Here is a 21,469-nt window from a genome sequence, read left to right as displayed (position 1 = left end):
CGTCTGCCTATCACCTTCCTCTTTGCTGTTGATGTTTTTTTTTTCTGGATCCTGGAAGATAAGGGATTTTACTGGACAGCAGGACAAGATCCTCTGAAGGCTACAACCAGCATTAACTAGGGCCAATTTAGTTCATCTGGGCAGTGAACATGAACCCAAACAGAGTGAGGGCTTAGGAAAAAATTCCAAGCAGACACCATTATTCTGTTTGGTAAACAGCTTGGGTCTCAGCACTCTGTTGAGATGTGCCCCTGTCAAGGTCTGCCTGTCTAGCTACTGCTGCTGGAAGGATCTTTCCACCTTCAAGATGTGTCACTAGCTCATCGAACCTATTTCTGTAACTCTTGGTGAGAGCCAATTTAAGCTGGCTTCTCAGTTCACTCTGCACTCAGAAGAGACCCATTTCTAGTTCCTTTCCGGCGTCCACGAGACCAGATGCAGTGACAATTGTTCCAGGGAAATGAACCTAGCAAAGGATCCCAGGGTGCTTCTCAGGGGAGCGGGGGATTCATCTGCTTCATCAGTGACTTAAACACACACTGCTTGCAGCTTGAGCGCTGTCATCTGCTTGCTCCCTGGGAAGCTTTCTGATGGGGTATGCTTTGGGGACAAAACAGGGGATCTAGGGTGGAAGGCAGAAGGAAATTCCCAATGAGGCTATGGGACAAATGATACATTCAGAGGGTGCTCATGTTTATGGCTAAGGCCCTATTGCATCTGGCAGCCAGAGCTGGGCAGCAGTTCCTGCAAATGAGAAGCCACTGCTTTCGTTAGGTAGGTCATTGTACCATAAGCCCCACTAGGAGCGCTGTCATAAAAGGAGTGGCAAATTCCCGTGGCTTGGTCTTTTTCCAGGATGTCTATGGCTCCAAATGATACCTGCAGTCAGAAAAAGCAGGGAAAAAATGAATGGAATCTACCTTTCTCCTCTGTAAAGCACTCTGCACGTCAGAGGCGCTCTGCTGGACTACTGATGGGTGGGGCTGGGGGCTGGAGGGTAGACCTCACAGTGCCACGAGGCAGGCAAGATGGTGGCGGAATGCATGACAATGTCTGCCTCTGCTGTGGATGCTGTGTCCTCAGAGTCCTTCTTCGGCTGCTCAGCACTAATTCTTCGAGAGGACAGCTTCTTTCCCTGACTCAATTTTGTATACAGGGTAAGTAGTTTACCAAGAGTCGGGTATGTGGCAAGTGGTAGTGTCTGCAATAAAACCTACACTAATGCACACCAGATTCCCCAAAGGTCGTTTGATTTCCCAAGTGGCCACTTTTCCATTTCCTAACCAAATGGTTGACATTTGTTCACCATCTGGGATGACATTTTCCTGGTTTGAGTATATGCCTTCCAACTGGACGCAATCTCCAGCATCAACAGGGATAAATGGCAACCAAACTGACTCCACAGCTTTGGCAGCTGGGTGAGTGGGTGGCCTAGTCATACCCACCTGGTCCTGCAGAAACATCTGATGGGCCAGCTGTACAATCTGGTCCACATGGATGATGCCTCCAATACTGTCCATCTCCGTATCTGAGAGCAGTGTTAGTACCATGATGGCTTCCACCAGCAGCTGCCGATACTCGGGCTGGGACACGCGGTTGAGTACGGACTCCACATGGACAGCAAACTTGATCTCATATGGGGTCATCTACCAAAGGGATCAGTACATTTCCAGGGTGAGATCTGGGACAGACAAGGCTTCCCCTAGCACGGCTGGGGCTCAGCTCAAGAGCTGCCTGGCTTCTGGACACTGTCTTGACTCTCTAACAGATGCTCTCTACAGCAGAGGCTGACTGCTTTTCCCCAAGAGCCAGCTGGCATTGTTCAAGCTCCTTTTGTCTACCTACTGGACTGGGACTTCTAGGGAACAGGGGCCATTTCTTATTTCTCTTAAAAAGAAGAGAACTTCCCTGTGGCATAAAGTCTGGTACCTTGGGCAGGGTAAAAAACAAAATAAGACAAAAATCTCTTAAAGAATGCTTGGACGTGCAAGGCGTGGTGCCTCCTGCTTGGAAGGCTAAAGATACCCCAGAATGCATGGAGGTGAATACAGCACAGGCAAGACAGCGTGTGGGTGGCGTGGCCCCTGCACGTGTCTAGTGTGTGTGGGATAGTGTCTGCGTGGAGTTTTAAGGGCCCAGATAGTCTGTGAATGGTATTTCTGAGGGCAGTGAGGGAGAAAGGGTGGCAGGAAAGGACCTTTGAGGGTGACGTGGTTGATGTGATCAGACCTACAGATGGCCTGGCTACACAGAGCAAACTTGGGAGGCCCAGGAAGAATCAGTCAGGAGGCGAAGCCATGGAGGGGCTGGTGTTTGGGTTTTGTTACTCTACCTCTTGGGTTGTTGAGGATGGGAGGACATAACCATCGATGGACAGACCATGGCACTAGAAGCAGAACAGATATTTTAGTCAGATTCCAGAAAACTCCAAGTGTATGCTTGCTCACACACTCATGCATGTGTACACACACACACACACACACACACACACACACACACACACACACACACAAACTTGCCTTGCCCTGGAAATCTGCACGAGGGCTGGAACATGCCAGACTGTCATGGTTATTTTTAGAGCGTTGTTCTCACTGCCCACAGGCTGTGTTTTCGATGGAACAATTCTAGGGAGACCAGCAGGCATCTTTCAGATCAGTGCAGGAACAATGTCCTAGGGAGCTGTTGCGTCCTCCTCCCAAGAGACTCTGCATTGCACTTGGCAACTAGGCCAGGGTGCCTGCCAGGCCCCCTTTGGTGCCATAATGAAGGGAGATTTTCATGGCTCCCATTGGTGAAGTTATGCTCCTGCGCCTTTGCAGCCATCTATTTTCGAGATTTCTATAATAAGCACCAATCACAAAAGGCTGGAGCACATGCACACACACGCACACCCATGTATATAAATACCAATGGGGCGTAATACAAAATGCTGCTTTTTCATAAGAAAAGCATCTTGGTATTGGGCCAATGAAAGTCTAGCCGGAAGTGTATGGTGCCCCAAGAAGACTTAGGAGATTTCCAAAGAATGGCTAAGTCTTGTCTAACTGGCCATCTTTTACCCTCCAGTTGGCAACAGCTGCCTTGTCCTCACACCGGCCCGAGGGCTCCCCACAAAAATCTTGAAGGGTCGACCTGGGGCATCTGCAGGCTCAGAGGGCATACCCACTCTGCCTCCCCCGCCAGTGTATCTTGAGCAAGGCCTCGGCCAACAGGGCACAGGCACTGAAGCTCTGTGGCTGGCCCTGGGCACCTGCGGCAGAAAGACACAGTGGGCTGTGACTTCACAAAGGAGCTGGCATGTGTTCTCATTTGGGATTATAGCAGTTCTTTCCTCTCCTACTGTGAAATGAGTGAAAATGTAATGATGGGGGAGGGGGAGAAATTTGTCTTGCTTTGCAGAGCCTTTAAATGAGGCATACTTGCCCTCCATGGGGGAGGCAGGGCAAGCTCTGGTGGAGCCTGGGGAGTATGAATGTGTGAAAAGACAGACTGTGGGGCGTAGGGAACAAAGAGGCCCCATCTTCCCATGCTACCCCGACTTCAGCAGCAGGCGTTTAAGACAGGCCCCTCTTGCATTCAGGTGTATGTGTGGTGCAGTGTAGTCTGTGGATGTCACTTCCTGTCAGTTTCAAACTTCAAACTGGGATGAAATCTTAGCCTCTAGGCAGATGGGAAGGAAGCACAGCCCCTATCTCACTGCCACAGGAGCAGCTGGCTAAGGAGTGGGGGCTCTGGGGGCTCTACCGTCAAGCCGTGGAAACAGGGGTAGCCCAGGGCAGGAGGGAGAGTGTGCCTTCAGAGCACATGGCTCCTGGAGTGAGGCTAGAATCTTTTCTCTTTATTCCCAAGACCTAGCATGATGGGGGAGGCAGGCAGCAGGGGCTCCATTACATTGTTGAATGATATGAGTGCCATGTGTGTCAGCCTCAAGCCAGATGCAGAGTTAATGCCGCAGGACCTCTATGGCACCATTTATGGTCAAAGTCTTCCTTGTCCTTTCTGTTTTTTGTCTATCTTTAGTTTTCTATGATCCTAAACTACGTCAAAGTTGGTTGCACACAACCAGGGTTGCTATTTTGTCGTGTCTTGCAGGACCATTTGACAATGTCAGGCTACTTTTGGTGCCATGTCTGGGCCAGGAGATGCCACTGGCAATCAGTAGGCAGACACTGCTTCCTATGTGACTGTGCACAATACAGTACCATAGTAGAGTTACCTAGTGTTAGATGCCATAGGGTCAAGGCAGCGAGCCCTTGCTCCAGGCTGAGTCATTCAAGGTTGGAGCCACATGTTCTAGAGCCCTCTGCTTCTCACTACCTGGCATGGTCATTGTGCTTCCTGAGGGCAGGTGGAGTCTGGCTTATTTCCCCTGAGTCTATGTTTCCTCAGCCCCCACCTCACCTTCTGAAGAATCTTCCACACTCTCTGGTAGAATCCCACGGGGACCCTGTTGATGGCCCCATCCAGCCTTCTCCTGCGCAGCCACTGGCCCTGCTGCTCGCCCCAGCCCATGTGGTGTCCCCCGGAGTCTGTAGATGATGTGCCCGTTGGGGATGATGGGGTGCTGGACCTCTGCAAGACAGACACCATTTGGCCTTCAGAAGCAGGTGCCCACCTTGGAGGCCAGCTCCGAAAGCGAGTCAGAGTCTCCCTCCACATGTCACCCAGTCAGGGGCACAGGGCTCTTAGACTGCACACTGTTGGCTACTTGATGTTGGCTTTAGGTTTTCATGCTCTGCTCCAGTAGTTCTTCCCGGGCCCTAAGAAGGAGTATAATGTCAGGAGACCCTGGACTCACATGACAGAGGCCACACAGATCTAGGTGTGGGCTTTGCCATCCGGCTAGCACTGCCAAGCTTAAGAGCTGCTGTGATAGCACCTGGACTGAGGCCACCTGTGCCCTGTGCCACCAGTTGATCTGCGTCATTGGGGACATAATTTCCCCGAGGGAGCTATCTGCTGCCACTCACTCAGTGAAGACCCCTGAGACTCCTTGTTGCTTGTGATGAGTGCTCAGAGGGCATCTGTCATCCAGAAGGCCACTCCCTCAGAGGTCACTGGCCAGGCATGCAAAGTCTATTTTAAGGGAAGCAAGTACTTGGGAGAGGTGGTCTCAGAGAAGATGAGCTGGGTGGGAAGGAGAGACAACCCAGGGTGGGGGCAAAGGCCCAAGGGCCTGATTTCCTTCAGCGGTGCCACAAGGAAGTGACCATCACCTCCCCATATGATGAATACAACAGAGAATGCCAGGCCTATACAGGGAGAAAGGATCAGGAAGCGAAGGCAGAAAGTCAACTAGGAAGCCTTGCTTAGTGGCCGGGAGGGTCCTTGGTTTTTGGGTCTCTACCTCTGCCTTCCAATCCTTATTTCTGCTGTCCTGCTCTTGGTCCTGAGTTTTCTTCTAAGGCTAGGATATGGTGGCCTTCAGCTTGGACCAGGTGACCAGGGTTAGAGGGTGGCAGCTTTCCAATTCCTTGTGGGAGGCTAGAGTTCTCGAGACTCTACAAGGGAAGGGCTGGAGGGTTGCTGACCCCTGGGGGCAGGATGGAGGAGGGCCTTCCACCAGGCAGAGATGAGGTGTGGGAGTCACACTGATGTGCCCTGGAGAGACCCCTCAGGTTGGGACAAGGCTAACACATATCGCTTCATACATTTTTGTTTGGACTGTTTGGCACTTTTGTTTCTCAGTGTGCAACATCAAATTTGAAGGTTTAAAAATAAAATCCAAATATTAAGCATGCTAGCAGGGCAGGAGGTGGGATCCTTCTTTCAGAACTCACTCTGATTTCAACAGATCTTATTTTGAAGAGGCAGTTAGTTAGGCTGGGTTATTCTGCTGGGCTCATTACTGCCATTTAAATAAGGCAACAATTAGCTACAAATAAAAGTAATTACAGCCACACTCATCAGTGACTCAGCTGATTTTCTCCTTCTGGCGTTGGGAGGCAGATTCAGACTCGTCTCTGCAATTAGAACATTTCCTGGGCCTCCACTTGAGCTAGGGCCACATGCTCAGCTGGGGCCAGAGAGTAGAAAATGATAGCTAGCCCCGGGGCAGCAGCTCAACACTCAATAAAAAGGCAGGAGGGCTGGGATGTGGGTCAGTGGTGGAGCGCCTGCCTAGCATGCTCAGATCCTTGAGTTCCACCTCAGCACTGCAAAACAATCAGGGAACCGGCATAGAACCAGGGTTTTGAAGACTCTAGAAACCCCTGGGAGTTGGTAAGGTAAGCATGCCCCACCCCACTGTATTGAGTTTTATAAGCCAAGATCTAAGAGCATGAGATGGCAAATAAACTTCAGTTCAAGAATATTTAAACTTTTCTAGAATTTTCTCCAACTTACAGTTGAACGTACCTTCAGTGTCAACTGAAAACCCTTAACCCAGTGGCTCTCAACTTTCCTAATGCTGTGACCCTTCATGTTATGGTGACCCCCAACTATACAATTATTTTCGTTGCTACTTCATAACTGCAATTTTGCCACTGTTATGAATCATAATGTACATATTTGATATGCAGGTATGATAAATAATATGCAACCCCTATAAAAGGATTATCTCACCCCTTCCCAAATAGTTTGTGACATACAGGTTGAGAACTACTGCCTTAGCCTTTACTCAAACCTTCAGAAGTCAGGGATGAGGGTTGTGGCGAAGTTTGGTGCTGGAATGTTTGCTTAGCATGTGGGAGGTCCTCAGTTCCATGTCCAAAACTGCACGTGACCTTACACACATGTGAGCGCGCACACACAGACACAGACGTGCACACACATAGACACCCTAAATATAAGTGTGGACGAGGTGGGAGCATGGGTAAGGCCACAAGAGAACATGGACAGTACAGACATGGAGGAGGACACAGGGAGGGGAGCGATGCCAACACAGATTTACCGCAGACTTGAAGGAATGCAAACTGTTGGACACAGCCTGGCCCACAGGAAAAAACTACAAAAGAAAAAGAACAGACTCAGTCACGTGCAGTGACACCAAGAGATGCAACCAGTTATTGTGAAGACACAGCAGCGTGAAAAGCAGAGACTGAAGACAGACGCGGCCCAGCGAGGCTCTGATTAAGCAGCAGTGACAGATGCAGGCCCACTGCTCCCTTGCAGCCCAGCTTGGCTCTAAATAGCAAGCATTACCAGCTTCCTTTTCTTTGTGGAGCAGGCCTAAGCAAACTAGGACACACGTTCCAAAGTCACAGCCATGCTAATGTATTATGTTGCACTGTCAACAACCGCAGAGGTCAAAATATTCCCAGCTTTCACTAACACTTGTCTTCCGACGGGTATCCTGGAGATTATTGTTAAATGTACGTGGAGAGCAGGCTGATGACCTTGGACCGTAAACATCTCTCCTCATCTAAGAATCTAGATGGCACCCTGAATTTGCTTACTGGTCTGTGGTATGCTTGCAAAAATGAGTAGACACAACACCATGACACCTGTTAAATTTTCACCAGCGAACACTCGTCTTGATATGAGTGGTCAGCTACAAAACTGGTACTGGCTGACTGAATATAAATACAACAAAGAAGAAAGGTAATCATTTCACCCCCATCACAGGTAAGGGCAGCACTAAATGGAAGAAGCCACCCACATTCACCCAGGATCAGGCTTTTGAGCTGTGGGTAGCCAGAGGGACGGTGCCACCGAGTGGCTGACAAAGGAAGATGTTTGGAGAATCATTTCCTTAGAAGGAGCATGAATGAGACACTCTGGAGGGTCTATGCTCTGAGAATACATGCAGCCTGCACTATGTGCCATCATACATGTGCTTTCTCTGGTCACAGAAACATGGCAAATCATTAGAAATAAGAATCCAAAGCGGCAGTGCGCAGCTGCAGTCCCACCTACTCAAGAAGCTGAGGCATGAGGATCCCTTTAGCCAAGGAGTTTGGGCATAGCCAGGGCTGCATGGAGGTTCCCATCTCAAAAATAAATCTATAAATTAAAAAATGCCCATTTTTTTTTCTGAAGAGAAGAAGTACATCGCAGGGTGATATACACAGAGTCCTAACATTTTTTTCCTTCCAGGGTTAAATCTCCCCAGGTAGGCAAAGGGCAGGAGCCTTATTCTCTCTATTGATGAGATTACAGAGCACATTCCTCTTTCTGAACAGAAATGCTGGTGGAGACAGAGACTAGGCCATCTCTTTCACAAAGAACCTTTACAAAGGCAGAGTTTGATAAATGGAATTCTTTTGATCAGTACCATGCACTAACAAAATGAGCCACCCTAAATGATGGCTCTAACTGGCCACCCTAAATGGATTTTTTAAAGGCCCAGGGAAGGTCATCTCTCCTGCCTTCTCATCCTGCTCCCTGTCTCTTGGGCTGGCTGCCTGAGCTACTGAGCCACTCCACCACGCGCCCATCCACACTCTGTATCTGCAGCTTCCCTTTCCATGCTCAAGCCTGAAAGAGCATGTAGCGACCACAGAGGAGGACAGACAGAACAAGACACTTCACCTGCTCATCAGCACTAGCTCGCCTAGTCATCTGCAAGTAAAAACATCAGGAGGTGAAAGCCTGCTTCCAGTTAACGATGCTGCACTGCTCCCTCTGATAAGCCAGGGCAAGCTGGTCGCACCTCAGGGGCTGGCCTTTATTGCCTCACAGATCTAAGCCAGAGTGACTAGTGTATGACCAGACTGTTGTCAGGGTGGGTGGTGGTCATCTCCTAGCTCAGTATCAGGCACATCAGGGCTGAAATGGTATTGAACTTAAGACCTGTGAGGGTCAGTTCCAAAGCTCTCTACTGTGAGTTAGAAAGCAGACAACCATGGATGGTAGTAAATATAGGTATCATGATTAGCCTAGTCCACATCCTCTTGGCTATTTCACATGAAGAACACATTTGGTAGAGAAATGGTTGTGTCTTTTGACATTATTCCACTTTTCTTAAAAAAAATATTTTTATCTTATGATATGAGTATTTGTCTCCATGTGCCTGCTGTCTGCAGAGGTAGAGGAGGGCATCAGAGCCCCTAGAAATGGATTCAGAGACAGCTCAAAGCTGTCATGTTTATGCTGGGAACTGAACCCAGTCCTCTCCAAGATCAGCCAGTGCTTTTAACTTTTGATCCATTTCTCCATCCTCATGACTGCACAAAAACAAAGATGGACAAGGGGTTATTCTAGAATGTGCATGTACGGCACACGAAGGCTAGCAATTGGTGGGCATGAGCCCATGTGAATGCCTACAGGGTACCTTCCTGGGATACAGGGCTGTGTTCCCATTCCACAACTTCTACGGGGAGCAGGACAAAGCTTCATGCCCTTGTCTTTCTGAGGTGAGCCCTGGCAGAAGAACCACGTATACCCCTCCCTTATGGCTGCCATGCTAAGGCCTTCTTACCTGTTTCATCTCACTCCTTAGCCTGTTGATACCACTCCTCTCAGTCTTGGTGACACCAGTGTGACCCACCTCATGGATGGAGATGGCAGGGCTGGATGTGGAGGAGTGAATTGGGTGCACTGAAAGGGAAATGCACAAATGAGGTTATTAGGGAATCTATTGCACCTGCTTTGAGAGAGGCACCATGGACAACATGCTTCTGAGGTCCGTACCTCTTCCCTACTTGACTGTAAACTTGATGAGAGGAACACCTAACTTGCCCCAAGCAGAACTGCGATTACAGTGCTGAAGGTAGGTAGCACAGGCTTACCATGAGGCCTGAAGGGCTGTGTGAAAGTGTGGTGTCTTAGTTAGGGTTTCTGTTGCTGTGAAGGGACACCATGACCATAGCAACTCTTATAAAGGAACACATTTAATTGGGATGGCAACTTACAGCTCAGACGGTCAGTCCATTACTATCATGGTGGGGAACATGGCAGGGAGCAGGCAGTCATGGTGCTGACTACATGTTGATCAGAAGGTTAACAGGAAGTGGCTTAAGCACTGAGTGAAGCTTAAGCAAGAGACCTCAAAGCCAGACCCAACAGTGACACATTTCCTTCAACAAGGTCACACCTCTAGATTGTGCCACTCTGAGCTTCTGGGGGCCAGTTACACTCAGACTCCCACATGTGGGTAGTGTTGAGCAACAGGCACAGAACAGGGTGGCACAAAACTGTTGGCTGACTGAAATGGTTTGGAAAACTATTTTTTTACTTACCCAAAACACATTTTCTTTGTGGAAAACTGAGACCACCCAAGGAAGCCAGAAGTAACATCTGTTGACATTTCACTCATTATCCTGCCAATTTTCCCCTCCGGATCCATGTTTTTACCTTATGCAATGTCACATATATGTACAAAGAAAAACTTTATATTATATACATGACATATCCATACATAATATGCAAACAAGCTTATTGTTTCAGCAATTAATATTCTGTGAGTGTTCTTCCACAGCTTTACACATTCTCTCGCATGTCTAATGACTGCATGACATCTGATCTCAGAGTGAGGCGCACACCTGATTCTATCTGTGATTTTCTAAAGAGTTCATCTTGACTAACGTGTAGGATCCATACTGACCTTGCCAAGCTCTCTATGCCAACTGTCCCTGGCAAAATGACAAAACTGCTGCATAGCCAACTGAAGGGCTTAGAACTTAGGTTCTTGTGGCTGTCGGCCAACTGCTATGGTACCCTCATCAAGCCTTTTCTCGGCTTGGGTGCAGGTACACATGCAGCGGCATCCAGGATGGATAGAAATCAGGGCACAGAGAAGATCTTAACCCAGGCCTCTGGGAGGAAGTAGAGGCTGAGCTGGCTAGAGAGCTCAGGGGTGCAGTGGAAAGTTACCAAAGCTAGGCGCGTGGTGCTACAATAGAACAGGGGCAAGGCTGCTCTTTCCATGACACAAGGCCATACCTCTTTCCACCATATGCCATTAGCCTCAGCACTTAGTAACCTGTTCCCAGCTCTTCTCTCATAGGGGCCCCTGTGGGCATCTGCACACAATACTCTCCCATTCTACTGTTCCTTTTGTAGGCCCACCACAAAGGTCATTTTCTAGGGAACCCAAAGATGGGTCAAGCAGGAGGAGGGGCACCAAAGAAATGGAAAACAGAAGCCAAATGGGGTGTGGGAAGCTCCACTGTGTTTGAGGGAAAGTGTTTCTTGGAAACAGAATTTTAGGATTTAGTCAGAATTTTGGCTTCCTAGCTTATAAAAACTGAACAGTTATGTGTTAGTTTGAATGTAATTGGTCCCCATAAGCTCATAGGGAGTGGCACTATTAGGAGGCATGGTCTTGTTAAAATAAGTGTGGCCTTGTTGGAGTCAGTGTGTCACTGTGGGGGCGAGCTTTGAGATTTCATATGCTTAAGTTTGGCTCAGTGTCTGAGTCCACTTCCAGTTGCCTTCTGATCAAGATGTAGTCAGCACCATTTCTGTCCGCCTGCTCACCGCCATGCTTCCCACCAGGATGATAATGGACTGGACCTAGAGCTGTAAGCTGCCACCTCAATTAAATGTTTCCTTTTATAAGAGTTGCCATGGTCATGGTGTCTCTTCACAGCAACAGAAACCCTAACTAAGACAAGTTACAAGATAGTGAAGAAATGTTACGTTTAAAAAAGATAACATGTCTTCTGTCCTTATTTATGATGAGACACGTTATGACATTCAAATGACATTCCTCAGTTATTGGTTTTGCAAGCATCTATATAGCTTTACATTTAATGACCTGTCAAACACTACTATGAGGAACCGAACACATTAACTATTTATCCTTTCCATTTACATTTCAAGGATTGTGTACCTGAAATAACTGTAAATTACTTCTGGGTACGGATCACAAGTCCTCCTCCCCAGAAAGCAGAAAACCACGAATAGACAGCTGATTGCCCCATGCAGCTTTGTCTGAAGCTGGCACACACTTAGGAAAAATACAAAGTACCCAGTGTCCTTCTTATTAAATAAAAAGAATGATAGCCCACAGTGTGTTTCTTTGGCTTGATGAAATAAATTCACCAATGTGTCTGCAAATCATTTAGCTTTTTTATGAGGAGAAATGATAATTGCTTCAATTATAATTAGGGAACATTTGGGAACAAGAAGCACACCAGGACTTGGGTGATTAGATTTCTTAGCACTGCGAGCAGATTTCCAAGATGGCTAAAAAACTAAATGAGTAACACTGGGCTACAGTGAGTGCACCGGCCCCCACGGGTCATCCAGCATTGCCTTCTACCCCCTGGCTACAAACGCTTTGATGATGGAAACCAAAAGCCAGGCCACAGGGGGTATCTTGTAAGGGCAGACATGTGATCCTGACACTTAGGGATGCAGGAGATGCAGGGTACAAAGGTGTGCAGTTCGCTCAGCTCACATACCGCTATAACCTACAAAGGAATGCAACCCTCTGAGGGCGCTCCCTGGCCCTACAGGCAGGAACCCTGCGCCCACGCCCCAGTCCATCCCACTGAAAGAGGAAGCGCACATCCCTTCCTTATAGGGGAACTGTTGATTCTGGTGCTGATCTGCACGTGGGTCCCCATGAAGGCCTCACAGCACTCACTCACCGCTTCTCTCCACACCGAACTCCTTCCCACTCAGAATATGATGCAGGAGGTTCTTCATGTCAAAGGGGCTGAGGTTCATCAAACTCTCTGAGGCTTCTTCTCCTAGAAGCAAACATCTTATAAGGGGCCCAGACATGGGGTGGTAGTGGGTAGTTCGGGTGGGAGAGGGTGATAGAAGGTACTGGTGGGTCTCCTTGCTCATGACTCCTTCACTGGTGCTGCAAGCCTGACAAACATTAATCCTTGGGAAATACAAACACTTCTGTTTAGGTCAGTACAGATGCATTTAACTCCTAGACATAGAATTTTTCCCACCACACTGATCCCTGCTGCTGGGATGTGGTTTGCAAATGATGTTTATCTTTATTTCTCTCAGTGAAGGTGCTAGGAAGTAGAGGGTGACATCTTACAGTGAGGCTATCACTGGAGCTTAACTGTCAGGTACAGCAAAGGTTCTCAGGAAAACATGGCAGCTGCTTTGCCAACCCCAGTGAGGAACGTTGTTGTGCTATGTGGCCTGACAGGAACCACCTCTCACAAAGGAACCTGGGACAGCCTAAGATCACCCAGAGTGGAAGTCTATTTAGAAGCACCTGAGTGTGGCTCTCTGCACAGAAAGGCCTTGAGGTATGGCTGAGATGGAAGGGTTGGCAAGCCATGACAATTTACCTGAGCAGTTCAAGCTCCGAGCCAACTCTGTGGCCATCACCTGGATGATCAATCCAATCCGGAGTCTGAGCATCTCTGCAAAGAGGCTAGGCTGGGCCCGGACATACATGGCCAGGTAAACCACGATCTCCTGGTGCAGATGGGAAGAGGGCTTCAGGGAACCTGAGAGGCCTACTGGCACCCTGAGTTAGGCTGTGGCCCAGCAGGCCCTTCTTGTATCAGCATCTGACCTGTGTGAGGACAGCAATGCTGATGTCCTGTCCACTGGCCTCGTAGATGAGTTTTGTGAGCTCCTCTGGGGGAAGAGGCCTAGGAAAGAGCAGCAGGTCACACAAAATGGGTGCCCCAGAGCAGGGCCACCTTGCTCTCACTTTAAGTTCCCTGCTTTCTATACTACAAGCACCCATGTGACAAGAGTATCTTCCAAAAGCCGCTGCCACTGCTCCCCAACTGCAATGCTCTCTTTGTGTTCCTCTACAGATTGGGGAGCACCTCCAGCAAGAACTCACGTGGAGATGGTCTTCTCCCGGGGCTCAGGGGGAAGGCCGACTGTAAGCTGCTTCTGGTGGGACAGCAGATCTGCACAGGCCTGCACATTTTTTTGTGGGGGAGGGAGAGCTTTACAAAGGAATATAAACTTAGCAAAACTAACTGAGACAGTTAAGTGCCACCAGCACCAGAAATTTGCCTTTATGAACTTCATTATCCATATTGCCCTTCAGAGAAATTCAAACCTAAAACCCTGTCTTAGCAACCCACATAGGCTAGATTCCTGTAATCTTTGTGTCTCCCAGGTATGGCCCCAGGCCTGGTCCATCCACTAGAGCAGACACCCTGGACTCCCTGCTATTTGGACAAGGCAGGGATGAGGCTTCAGAGAGCAAAGATTAGAGTTACTAGCCACACTGTGTTCCAAGCTTACAAGCACCTCAGTATTCATATGTAACAATGAGTAGCATCTTAAGAACACTTGCTTAAAGCCACAGGAAGTGGTTCTGGATTTTTTAGGGCCTCAGGGATATAAACACTAATGATTACTGTACTGTGACATGTAGAAATAAGGACTTTGTTTCATGTGATTGCTTTCTGTGGTGAAGAAAGAAACTAATCAACTTGAAAATTCCTTCTTCTCTCCTCTCCTTCTAGAGCAGTCAGGAGAGGGCCTGTCCAGTGCTGGCTTAGGTTCCCTGAGTTCCTTTAGTGACAAGAGGCACTTGCCTTGAGCTTCCACAACTAGAAGACCAGAAGAAGGAAACATGGGGCTAGAGAGAATAAATGGACAACCCGGCACGCACGCAGATTCTGACCTCAGCCAGGACCTCCACTTTCTTCCTGAGCAGGCCTGAAATGTAGCGGACCAAACTCCATTCTTGGTTTAGGCCAGCTTTTCCATAGAGCTCGCTGAGAAGACTGTGAACAGTGACTCCACGCTGTCCAGACAGATTGGTATCCCAGCTGGGACCCCTGAAAGGAGGCAGAAAAATACAAAGATAAAGGTCATACTGTCAAGGCTGTTTTAAAACATGGACTGCTGTGAATTTTGCCAATATTTGGACATTTTAAGTAACTCTGAGGCTCACAGTTCAGGCTAAGCAAACATTTCTATGCCATGTCTTTTGAAACAAAAGCCTAGTGTTCACACATCACTATGGTATCCTGGTTTCACCCAGACTTCTGGAAGGCCAGCATCAAGAAACAGAGAAAGGGATAGAAGTCTCGTGTGTGATGATCCTAGGTAATCTGGGTGAATGTGATCATGGCCTGGCACTGCTGCAATGCCAACAGATCAGGAAAATGAATTATGGAAAACTAAGTTCAACATGGTGAACTCCTGCTTACTTACTGCTATACCTTGGATGCTTGTGTCCCCCTCAAATCCCCATAAGAAAATGCTAACCTCAGAGTTATGGTATTGGCAGGTAGAGCTTTTGGAAAGTAAGAAGGCCATGAAGAAAGATCCTCATAATCCATCAGATTATGAGAGTTCCAAGAGACTTGCTGTGCCTCCCTTCCACCATGTGAGGAAGGGTGGAAAGGCACCATCCATGAGGAAGTAGGCGTCACCAGACACTGTACTCGGTATACTATGAGATACGCTTCTGTTCTTTATGCTGGCAGCTGATGGGGTATAGTAGCCCAAAGGCATTAAGGCACTTACTTTATCACATAGAGAATGTACAGAATGTCTGCTTGGTCCTGGAGGTTTGAGCAGTCTTTCAGCTGCCCAACTAGCTTCTCACAGTCCATTTCACCATGGTCATCTCTGGGCCACTGGTAGTCATAGTCAGGAGTCTGGCCACATAAAAGCCAAAATGGAGGGAAAGGAGTTGATAATGGGAACTTTTAGATGACCATAAAGTGCAACACCAACCTTGCTTTTGAATGCTAGCACTATGCTAGGCTTCATTTTTTTTTCAGGCAATCTTTTGTATTATGTTATTTACAGGCCTTTATGATCCTCAATAGTGATCTAAGTCAGTCAACACTTGCAAGGGAATAGACTGAACAGATTAAAACACATATCAGTTTTATTTATGCAAAACTCAAAAACAAAAAAAAACCAACTTCTACTGTTACAGATCTTAAGAGCTGTGCTTCTCTCCACTACGACTGGGAATGGAACCCAGGACCTTGCAAGAGAAACAGTCTACCACTGAGTCACACCCACAGGCCCCAGCAGTTATCTTGGGACTATAGGATGGGGGTAACTAGGAGGAGGCACAAGAGCATACTGACTCAGTGGCAGTTCACAGCACTCTACTGGTGAGTGCGCTTTTCTGTATATATGTTATACGTTAAAAGAACATATTGGTTCGTTTTCTTGAATAAGCTCTCATGTAGCCCAGGCTTCTCTAGAACCTGCTATGTACTCAAGTTGACTGAAAATTTGCAGTCTTCTGCCTCTGCCTTCTTGGCGCTGGAATTATAGTCAATGCTAGCACAGCAAGCTTTCAATGAAGTATCTTTTAGAATAAAAAAAAGTACTTGTTTAAAACTACCTAAAAAATGAGGTGAGATTAAAATTTTCTCCAATAGACATTGGATATTTTGATTCATATGGGACAAAATCAGGAAATCTGTATGAATAAAACAGTAAAAAAGGGCCCAACACTTCGCGACATCATGGTTTTTAAGAATCTCATTACATTAAGAGTATGAAGGAGCAGTTGTAGGGGTGCACATTTATAATGGTACTTGACAGGCCAGTGCAGGAGGACTGTGAATTCAAGAGCAGCCTGGGCCAAAACCAGACCAAAGGGTGTGAGTAATGAAGTAATAAAGTCCCATGCTCTGTTCTGAGCTCTGGCTGGCTCAGATGAGATAAGGAAGGCAATTAAGTGTACTTCTTCTATTACTTCCTGTGTTCTGAAGAACAGGCAGAGAGGCAGTAAGAGGCCTTTTCCTCCAGGCAAAACGCAAAGGTATGCACCAAACTCAGAGCATGCAATGATGCAAATTGCATTCCAGACAACTACGTGCGTAGATTCACAGCATCACGCAGACTGTCTCAATTGTGAAACTCTGGGTATAAAGAAATAAGCTCTTAAAGTGTCACCATTTGAGACAGTTATTGGGACTAACCTGGTATTATCAAGTATTACATTAAAACAAAACAATTCGAAACACTTTACCTTCTTTAGGAGTGGCTGAGGGGAGTCAACAAGATTCAGTGACTTACGGTGTCCACTTAGAACTTTAGTTGGCAAAACCATTGGAAAAACTGGAAGAGAAAACAATGAAGAAAGCACTTGTGAGGAAGGATAATGACAAAGCCCTTCTTTTGGAAGGTATGGGGCATTTTAGGCCTGCAAACAGATTTAAAAGAGGTGATGCTTGATTTCACTCCTCCCTCTCCATCTCTTTTGGAGGCTTGTCTCACCACATCTGGCTTCCTATTTATTTATTATATGCGTGCTCTATCCACATATACGATTTTATGCTAAAAGAGGGCACCAAATCCCACCAGCGATGGTTGTGAGTCACCATGTGGTTGTTGGATTGAACTTGGGACCTCTGGAAGAACAGCCAGTGCTCTAAACTGTTAAGTCATCTCTCCAGCCCCCCACTTCTCTCTTTTACTTTCTAGATGGCAAAACTGAGACCTAGAGAAGGTGGGACATTTGCCCAAGGTCACAGAGTTTCGTGATCGAGGTGTCTGGGCTTCCTGCTCAGTTTAATTCTAGTGCTGCTGGTTGCTCTGGATTTCATTTTTTATCATCTCTGGATGTTTTTATTATCTGTAGTCCTTCAGTATGATGTCTCTGTCTTTCAGGCTATACTATAACTCAGAAAACTAACAAGTAGCTCATGTGTATTTTCTGTGTTGTGCACATCCATGGGGAAGCCAGGGCTTTGCGTTAGGTTTCTTCCTCTGTTTCTTTCCACATTATGTTTTGAGATAGCATCTCTTCACTGAACCTGTAGTTCATTCATTCAGCCTCCCGACCCCCACTCCCCACTGCCACAGCTGCAGTGCTGGAGTTACAGATGTGCATTGCTATGCCTGGATTTTACACGGCTGCTGGACAGATGAACTCAGATCCTCATGCTTGCTCAGTGAGTCCTTTACCCACGGAGCCATATTCCTAGCTCCCTCACTAACGCATATTCAAAAGGATTCTTAAAGCAAGCTAAATGGTTCACATCTGTAATCCCAGCAGTCTGTAGAGGACTACAAATTCAAAGTCAGCTGAGGTCATGGCCAGCCTGTACCACACAACAAGATACTGTCACCAAAAAAACAAAACAACCACTGAACAAAAACATCTAACTAAGACCCCCCCCCCCAAAGGACAAATCGTCAAGAATCGGTTAAAAACAGAAAAGACAATAATAGCATTTTCAGAAATAGCGAAGACAAAGGTTGAAAGACAAGTGATTTAGCAAACACGGGGCCTGCAGTTTGGTGTTTGTGTGGGACTCCTAACAGTGGGAGCAGGGGCTGTCTCTGACTCTTTTCCCTGCTCTTGGGACCCCTTTCCCTTCTGCTAGGCTGCCTCCTCCAGCCTTAATATGAGGGTTTGTGTCGAGTCTTACTGAAACTTGTTATGCATGTTCAGCTTTAACTCTGAGAGGCCTGCCCTTTTCTGAAGGGAAAGGGAGTTGATCTGGGGTAGGGAAGGTGGGAGGAACTTGGAAGAGTGGAGGGAGGGGAAACTGTGGTTGGGACATAATATATGAGAGAAGAAGAAATAAAGATTATTTAAAAAGGAAAAACCACTTTGGAAAGCAGTGTGGCGGTTTCTCAGGAAATTTGGGATCAACCTACCCCTGGACCCAGCAATACCACTCTTGGGAATATACCCAAGAGATGCCCTATCATATGACAAAAGCATTTGTTCAACTATGTTCATAGCAGTATTATTTGTAATAGCCAGAACCTGGAAACAACCTAGATGCCCTTCAATGGAAGAATGGATGAAGAAAGTGTGGAATATATACACAGTAGAGTACTACGCTGCGGTAAAAAACAATGAGTTCTCAAATTTTGCATGCAAATGGATGGAAATAGAAAACACTATCCTGAGTGAGGTATCCCAGACCCAAAAAGATGAACATGGGATGTACTCACTCATAATTGGTTTCTAGCCATAAATAAGGGACACGGAGTTTACAATTGGTGAACCTAAAGAAGCTAAGTAAGAAGGTGAACCCAAGGAAAAACATATAGTTATCCTCTTGGATAAGGGAAGTAGACAAAATTGCCGGGGAGAAAAGTGGGATCTTGGGGGTGGGGTGGGTTGGGGGTAAGGGGAGATGGGGAGAGAAAAGTGAGAAGGGGAGGATGGGGGGAACTTGGGGAAACAGGAGGATTGGGATAAAGGAAGGCTGGATAGGGGAGCACAGAAGATGAAAATTAAAACAATAGCAAAAATGAAAAAAATCAATTGAAGGGAGGGACAAAAAGTTGAGCTAATTGTGCTCAGAACAGATTAGGAATATGGAAAACAGAAATTATGAAAACTTCTCCAAGAAATTAATAAAAATATATGGAAGAAAGGACAGGGATAATGTGAAGAAGGAGATGAATCAAAGTTTTTAGAAAAAGTTGACAGAATTGAAAACCATAAATTTTCAGATCAGAAGGTCCACTGAGTATCCAATACAGCAGATGAAGATATCCCCAGGTCAAGACATACAATTAAAATTTCAGAACCTCTCAACAGAAGATCTTAAAAGTCTCTAAAATCAGCTAGTATTTGAAATAAAAAATCAGTATAGGACCCTCTTCACCTAGCCATATCTCCACATCTTTCTCCAGGTTCTAGCCTAGTGAGTCTCTCCCTCATCCACCCACCTTCTCACCCCACCAGACCTAACTCAGGTCCCATACCCAGTGCCCCAGCCTAGCCTGGCCACCCCAGCCTGCACCACATTCTATCTCTCAGTTTCCCACAGGATGGGCCCTGCCTACCCCCAAACACAAAGGCCACTGCCATGCCACTTATCCATCTGACTTCATTCCACCCAAGCCATTTCCAATCTCTAGGCCCATCTCACCAAGACACCTTTTTTCTATCCTGAGCTGTCCTATCCATATCAGACTTAGAACTAACAAAAGAACTCTACAAGTCCATTTCTTCTCTTCTCTTCTCTTCTCTTCTCTTCTCTTCTCTTCTCTTCTCTTCTCTTCTTCTCTCTCTCTCTCTCTCTCTCTCTCTCTCTCTCTCTCTCTCTGTGTGAGAGAGAGAGAGAGAGAGAGAGAGAAATCGCTCACACTAGTACCTTTTTTCTGAAGCTTACAAGTCCTATAGAATTTTTTGCCAATGAGAGTTCCCTAGATGAATTCTAGTACACAGAATTTAAAGGATCCATAAACTTTGTCAAGGAGTTTGAAGAAAACACAAACAAACTGCTAAATGAAATTAAGGAGAAAGAGCTTAAAGAGACTAAATGCCTGAGCAATGTACAAGAAAAAACAAACATAAGGCTGCTAGAAAAGGTGAAAACAATTCAGGACTTGGGAATGGAGTTCAGTAAGAAGACAAACACTGAGGAGGACTTAAGCTGAAATGAAGATGGAATTGAAAACCTCAACAATTTAACTAGAAAACTCAAAGGAAAGCCTTCCAAGTAGAATGAATCAAACAGAAGATTGAGGCTCCAAAACCACAGAGAAACCCTGTCTCGAAAAAAAAAAAAAAAGAAGATTGAGTATCAGGACTTGAAGAAAAGTAGAGGCTTGAAACCAAAAATAAAAAGGAACATGAATTAAAACACACACACAGGGAAAAGTACAGGAAATGTGGGATACCATGAAAAGACCAACCTTTGAATTATAGGTATAGATGAGGGAGAAGAATCCAAAGTCAATGGCATACACCAGATTTTCAAGGTCCAGAAGACAACTTCCCCAAACTAAGGAAAGACACACCCATACAAGTACACCAAATAGAAGACCAGAGAAGAAAATCACCATGGCATACCATAGAAAAAAACACAAGTTACATATAAATGTTGTGAGATATTTTCATTGTACTTTGACACTCCTGAGACTATCAATAAAGTTTACCTTGAATCAGAGGATGAAGTTAGCTACTAGCTGACCAAAATTAGTCATAAAAGTTTTAGAGGACCAAGGACATATAGAGAGACATAGGAAGTGGTAGGGTGAGGCCTAGAAAGAGTCTCAGCGGTTTTAGATCAAGGCAGGAGACAGAGAGAGAGAGAGAGAGAGAGAGAGAGAGAGAGAGAGAGAGAGAGAGAGAGAGAGAGAGAGAGGTCACTGGTCATTTCTCTGCTGCTTCTGTGATCAGTTGTTCTAACTGTGATATCTGAACCCTGAGGTTTATTTATTTATTTATTTATTTTGGTTTTTCAAGACAGGGTTTCCCAGTAGCTTTGGAGCCTGTCCTGGAACTAGTTCTTGTAGACCAGGCTGGCCTCATACTCACAGAGATCTGCCTGCCTCTGCCTGAGTGAATCCCAAGATTTTATTGATAAATGTTTCGTATAAAGGAAAAGCCATCAGAATTAACAGCTGATTCTCAGTGGAAACTTTGAAAGCCAGATTATCCTGGAGTAATTCATTATAAATCCTAAAAGACCATGATAGCCAGCCTAGACTAATATACCCAGCAAAGATATCTACCGTAAGCGAAGGAGAGAGAAAATCTTTCCACAATATAAATTCCATGAGGTAGAATTAACCTCAGTGTATCCTCCCTGAGGACTAGCTTTCATGGTACCAGAAGGCATCATGCAAACTTTTAAAGGACAGAAGCAACCAACAGTCCTACTTAGCAGCTATGATGCCCATGAACCACATCAATAGCTAGCATGGCACGATAACCCGAAGGTTATGCATACCTTGGTGGCAT

At 46.3% G+C, this 21,469-nt stretch overlaps 1 protein-coding gene across 10 annotated transcripts in view; it reads right to left on the bottom strand.

Moving 5' to 3' along the window:
- Positions 1-676: 676 nt before the first annotated feature.
- Phka2 (phosphorylase kinase regulatory subunit alpha 2) overlaps positions 677-21,469 on the bottom strand; it is an 83,778-nt gene continuing 62,985 nt past the window's right edge. For 2 of the 10 annotated variants that reach the window (XM_075958930.1, XM_075958926.1), the window contains exons 21-34: positions 16,781-16,869; positions 15,307-15,440; positions 14,456-14,612; positions 13,658-13,737; positions 13,379-13,457; positions 13,149-13,278; positions 12,480-12,581; positions 9,362-9,480; positions 8,473-8,502; positions 6,893-6,946; positions 4,402-4,572; positions 2,333-2,386; positions 1,446-1,646; positions 677-879 (exon numbers count right to left, since the gene is read on the bottom strand). In XM_075958930.1, the coding sequence (XP_075815045.1) occupies positions 709-879; positions 1,446-1,646; positions 2,333-2,386; positions 4,402-4,572; positions 6,893-6,946; positions 8,473-8,502; positions 9,362-9,480; positions 12,480-12,581; positions 13,149-13,278; positions 13,379-13,457; positions 13,658-13,737; positions 14,456-14,612; positions 15,307-15,440; positions 16,781-16,869 (1,571 nt within the window). In that variant the 3' untranslated portion in view covers positions 677-708. Of the gene's footprint in view, positions 880-1,445; positions 1,647-2,332; positions 2,387-4,401; positions 4,573-4,613; positions 4,761-6,892; positions 6,947-8,472; positions 8,503-9,361; positions 9,481-10,121; positions 10,237-12,479; positions 12,582-13,148; positions 13,279-13,378; positions 13,458-13,657; positions 13,738-14,455; positions 14,613-15,306; positions 15,441-16,780; positions 16,870-21,469 lie in introns of those variants that run through there. The other 8 variants (XM_075958931.1, XM_075958927.1, XM_075958932.1 and 5 more) reach the window with 6 other exon arrangements.

Source organism: Microtus pennsylvanicus, chromosome X (assembly GCF_037038515.1).
Source record: "Microtus pennsylvanicus isolate mMicPen1 chromosome X, mMicPen1.hap1, whole genome shotgun sequence".
NCBI classification, from domain to species: Eukaryota; Metazoa; Chordata; class Mammalia; order Rodentia; family Cricetidae; genus Microtus; species Microtus pennsylvanicus.
Note: the sequence above shows the minus strand (reverse complement) of the source record. Positions and strands in the feature narration are given on the sequence as shown.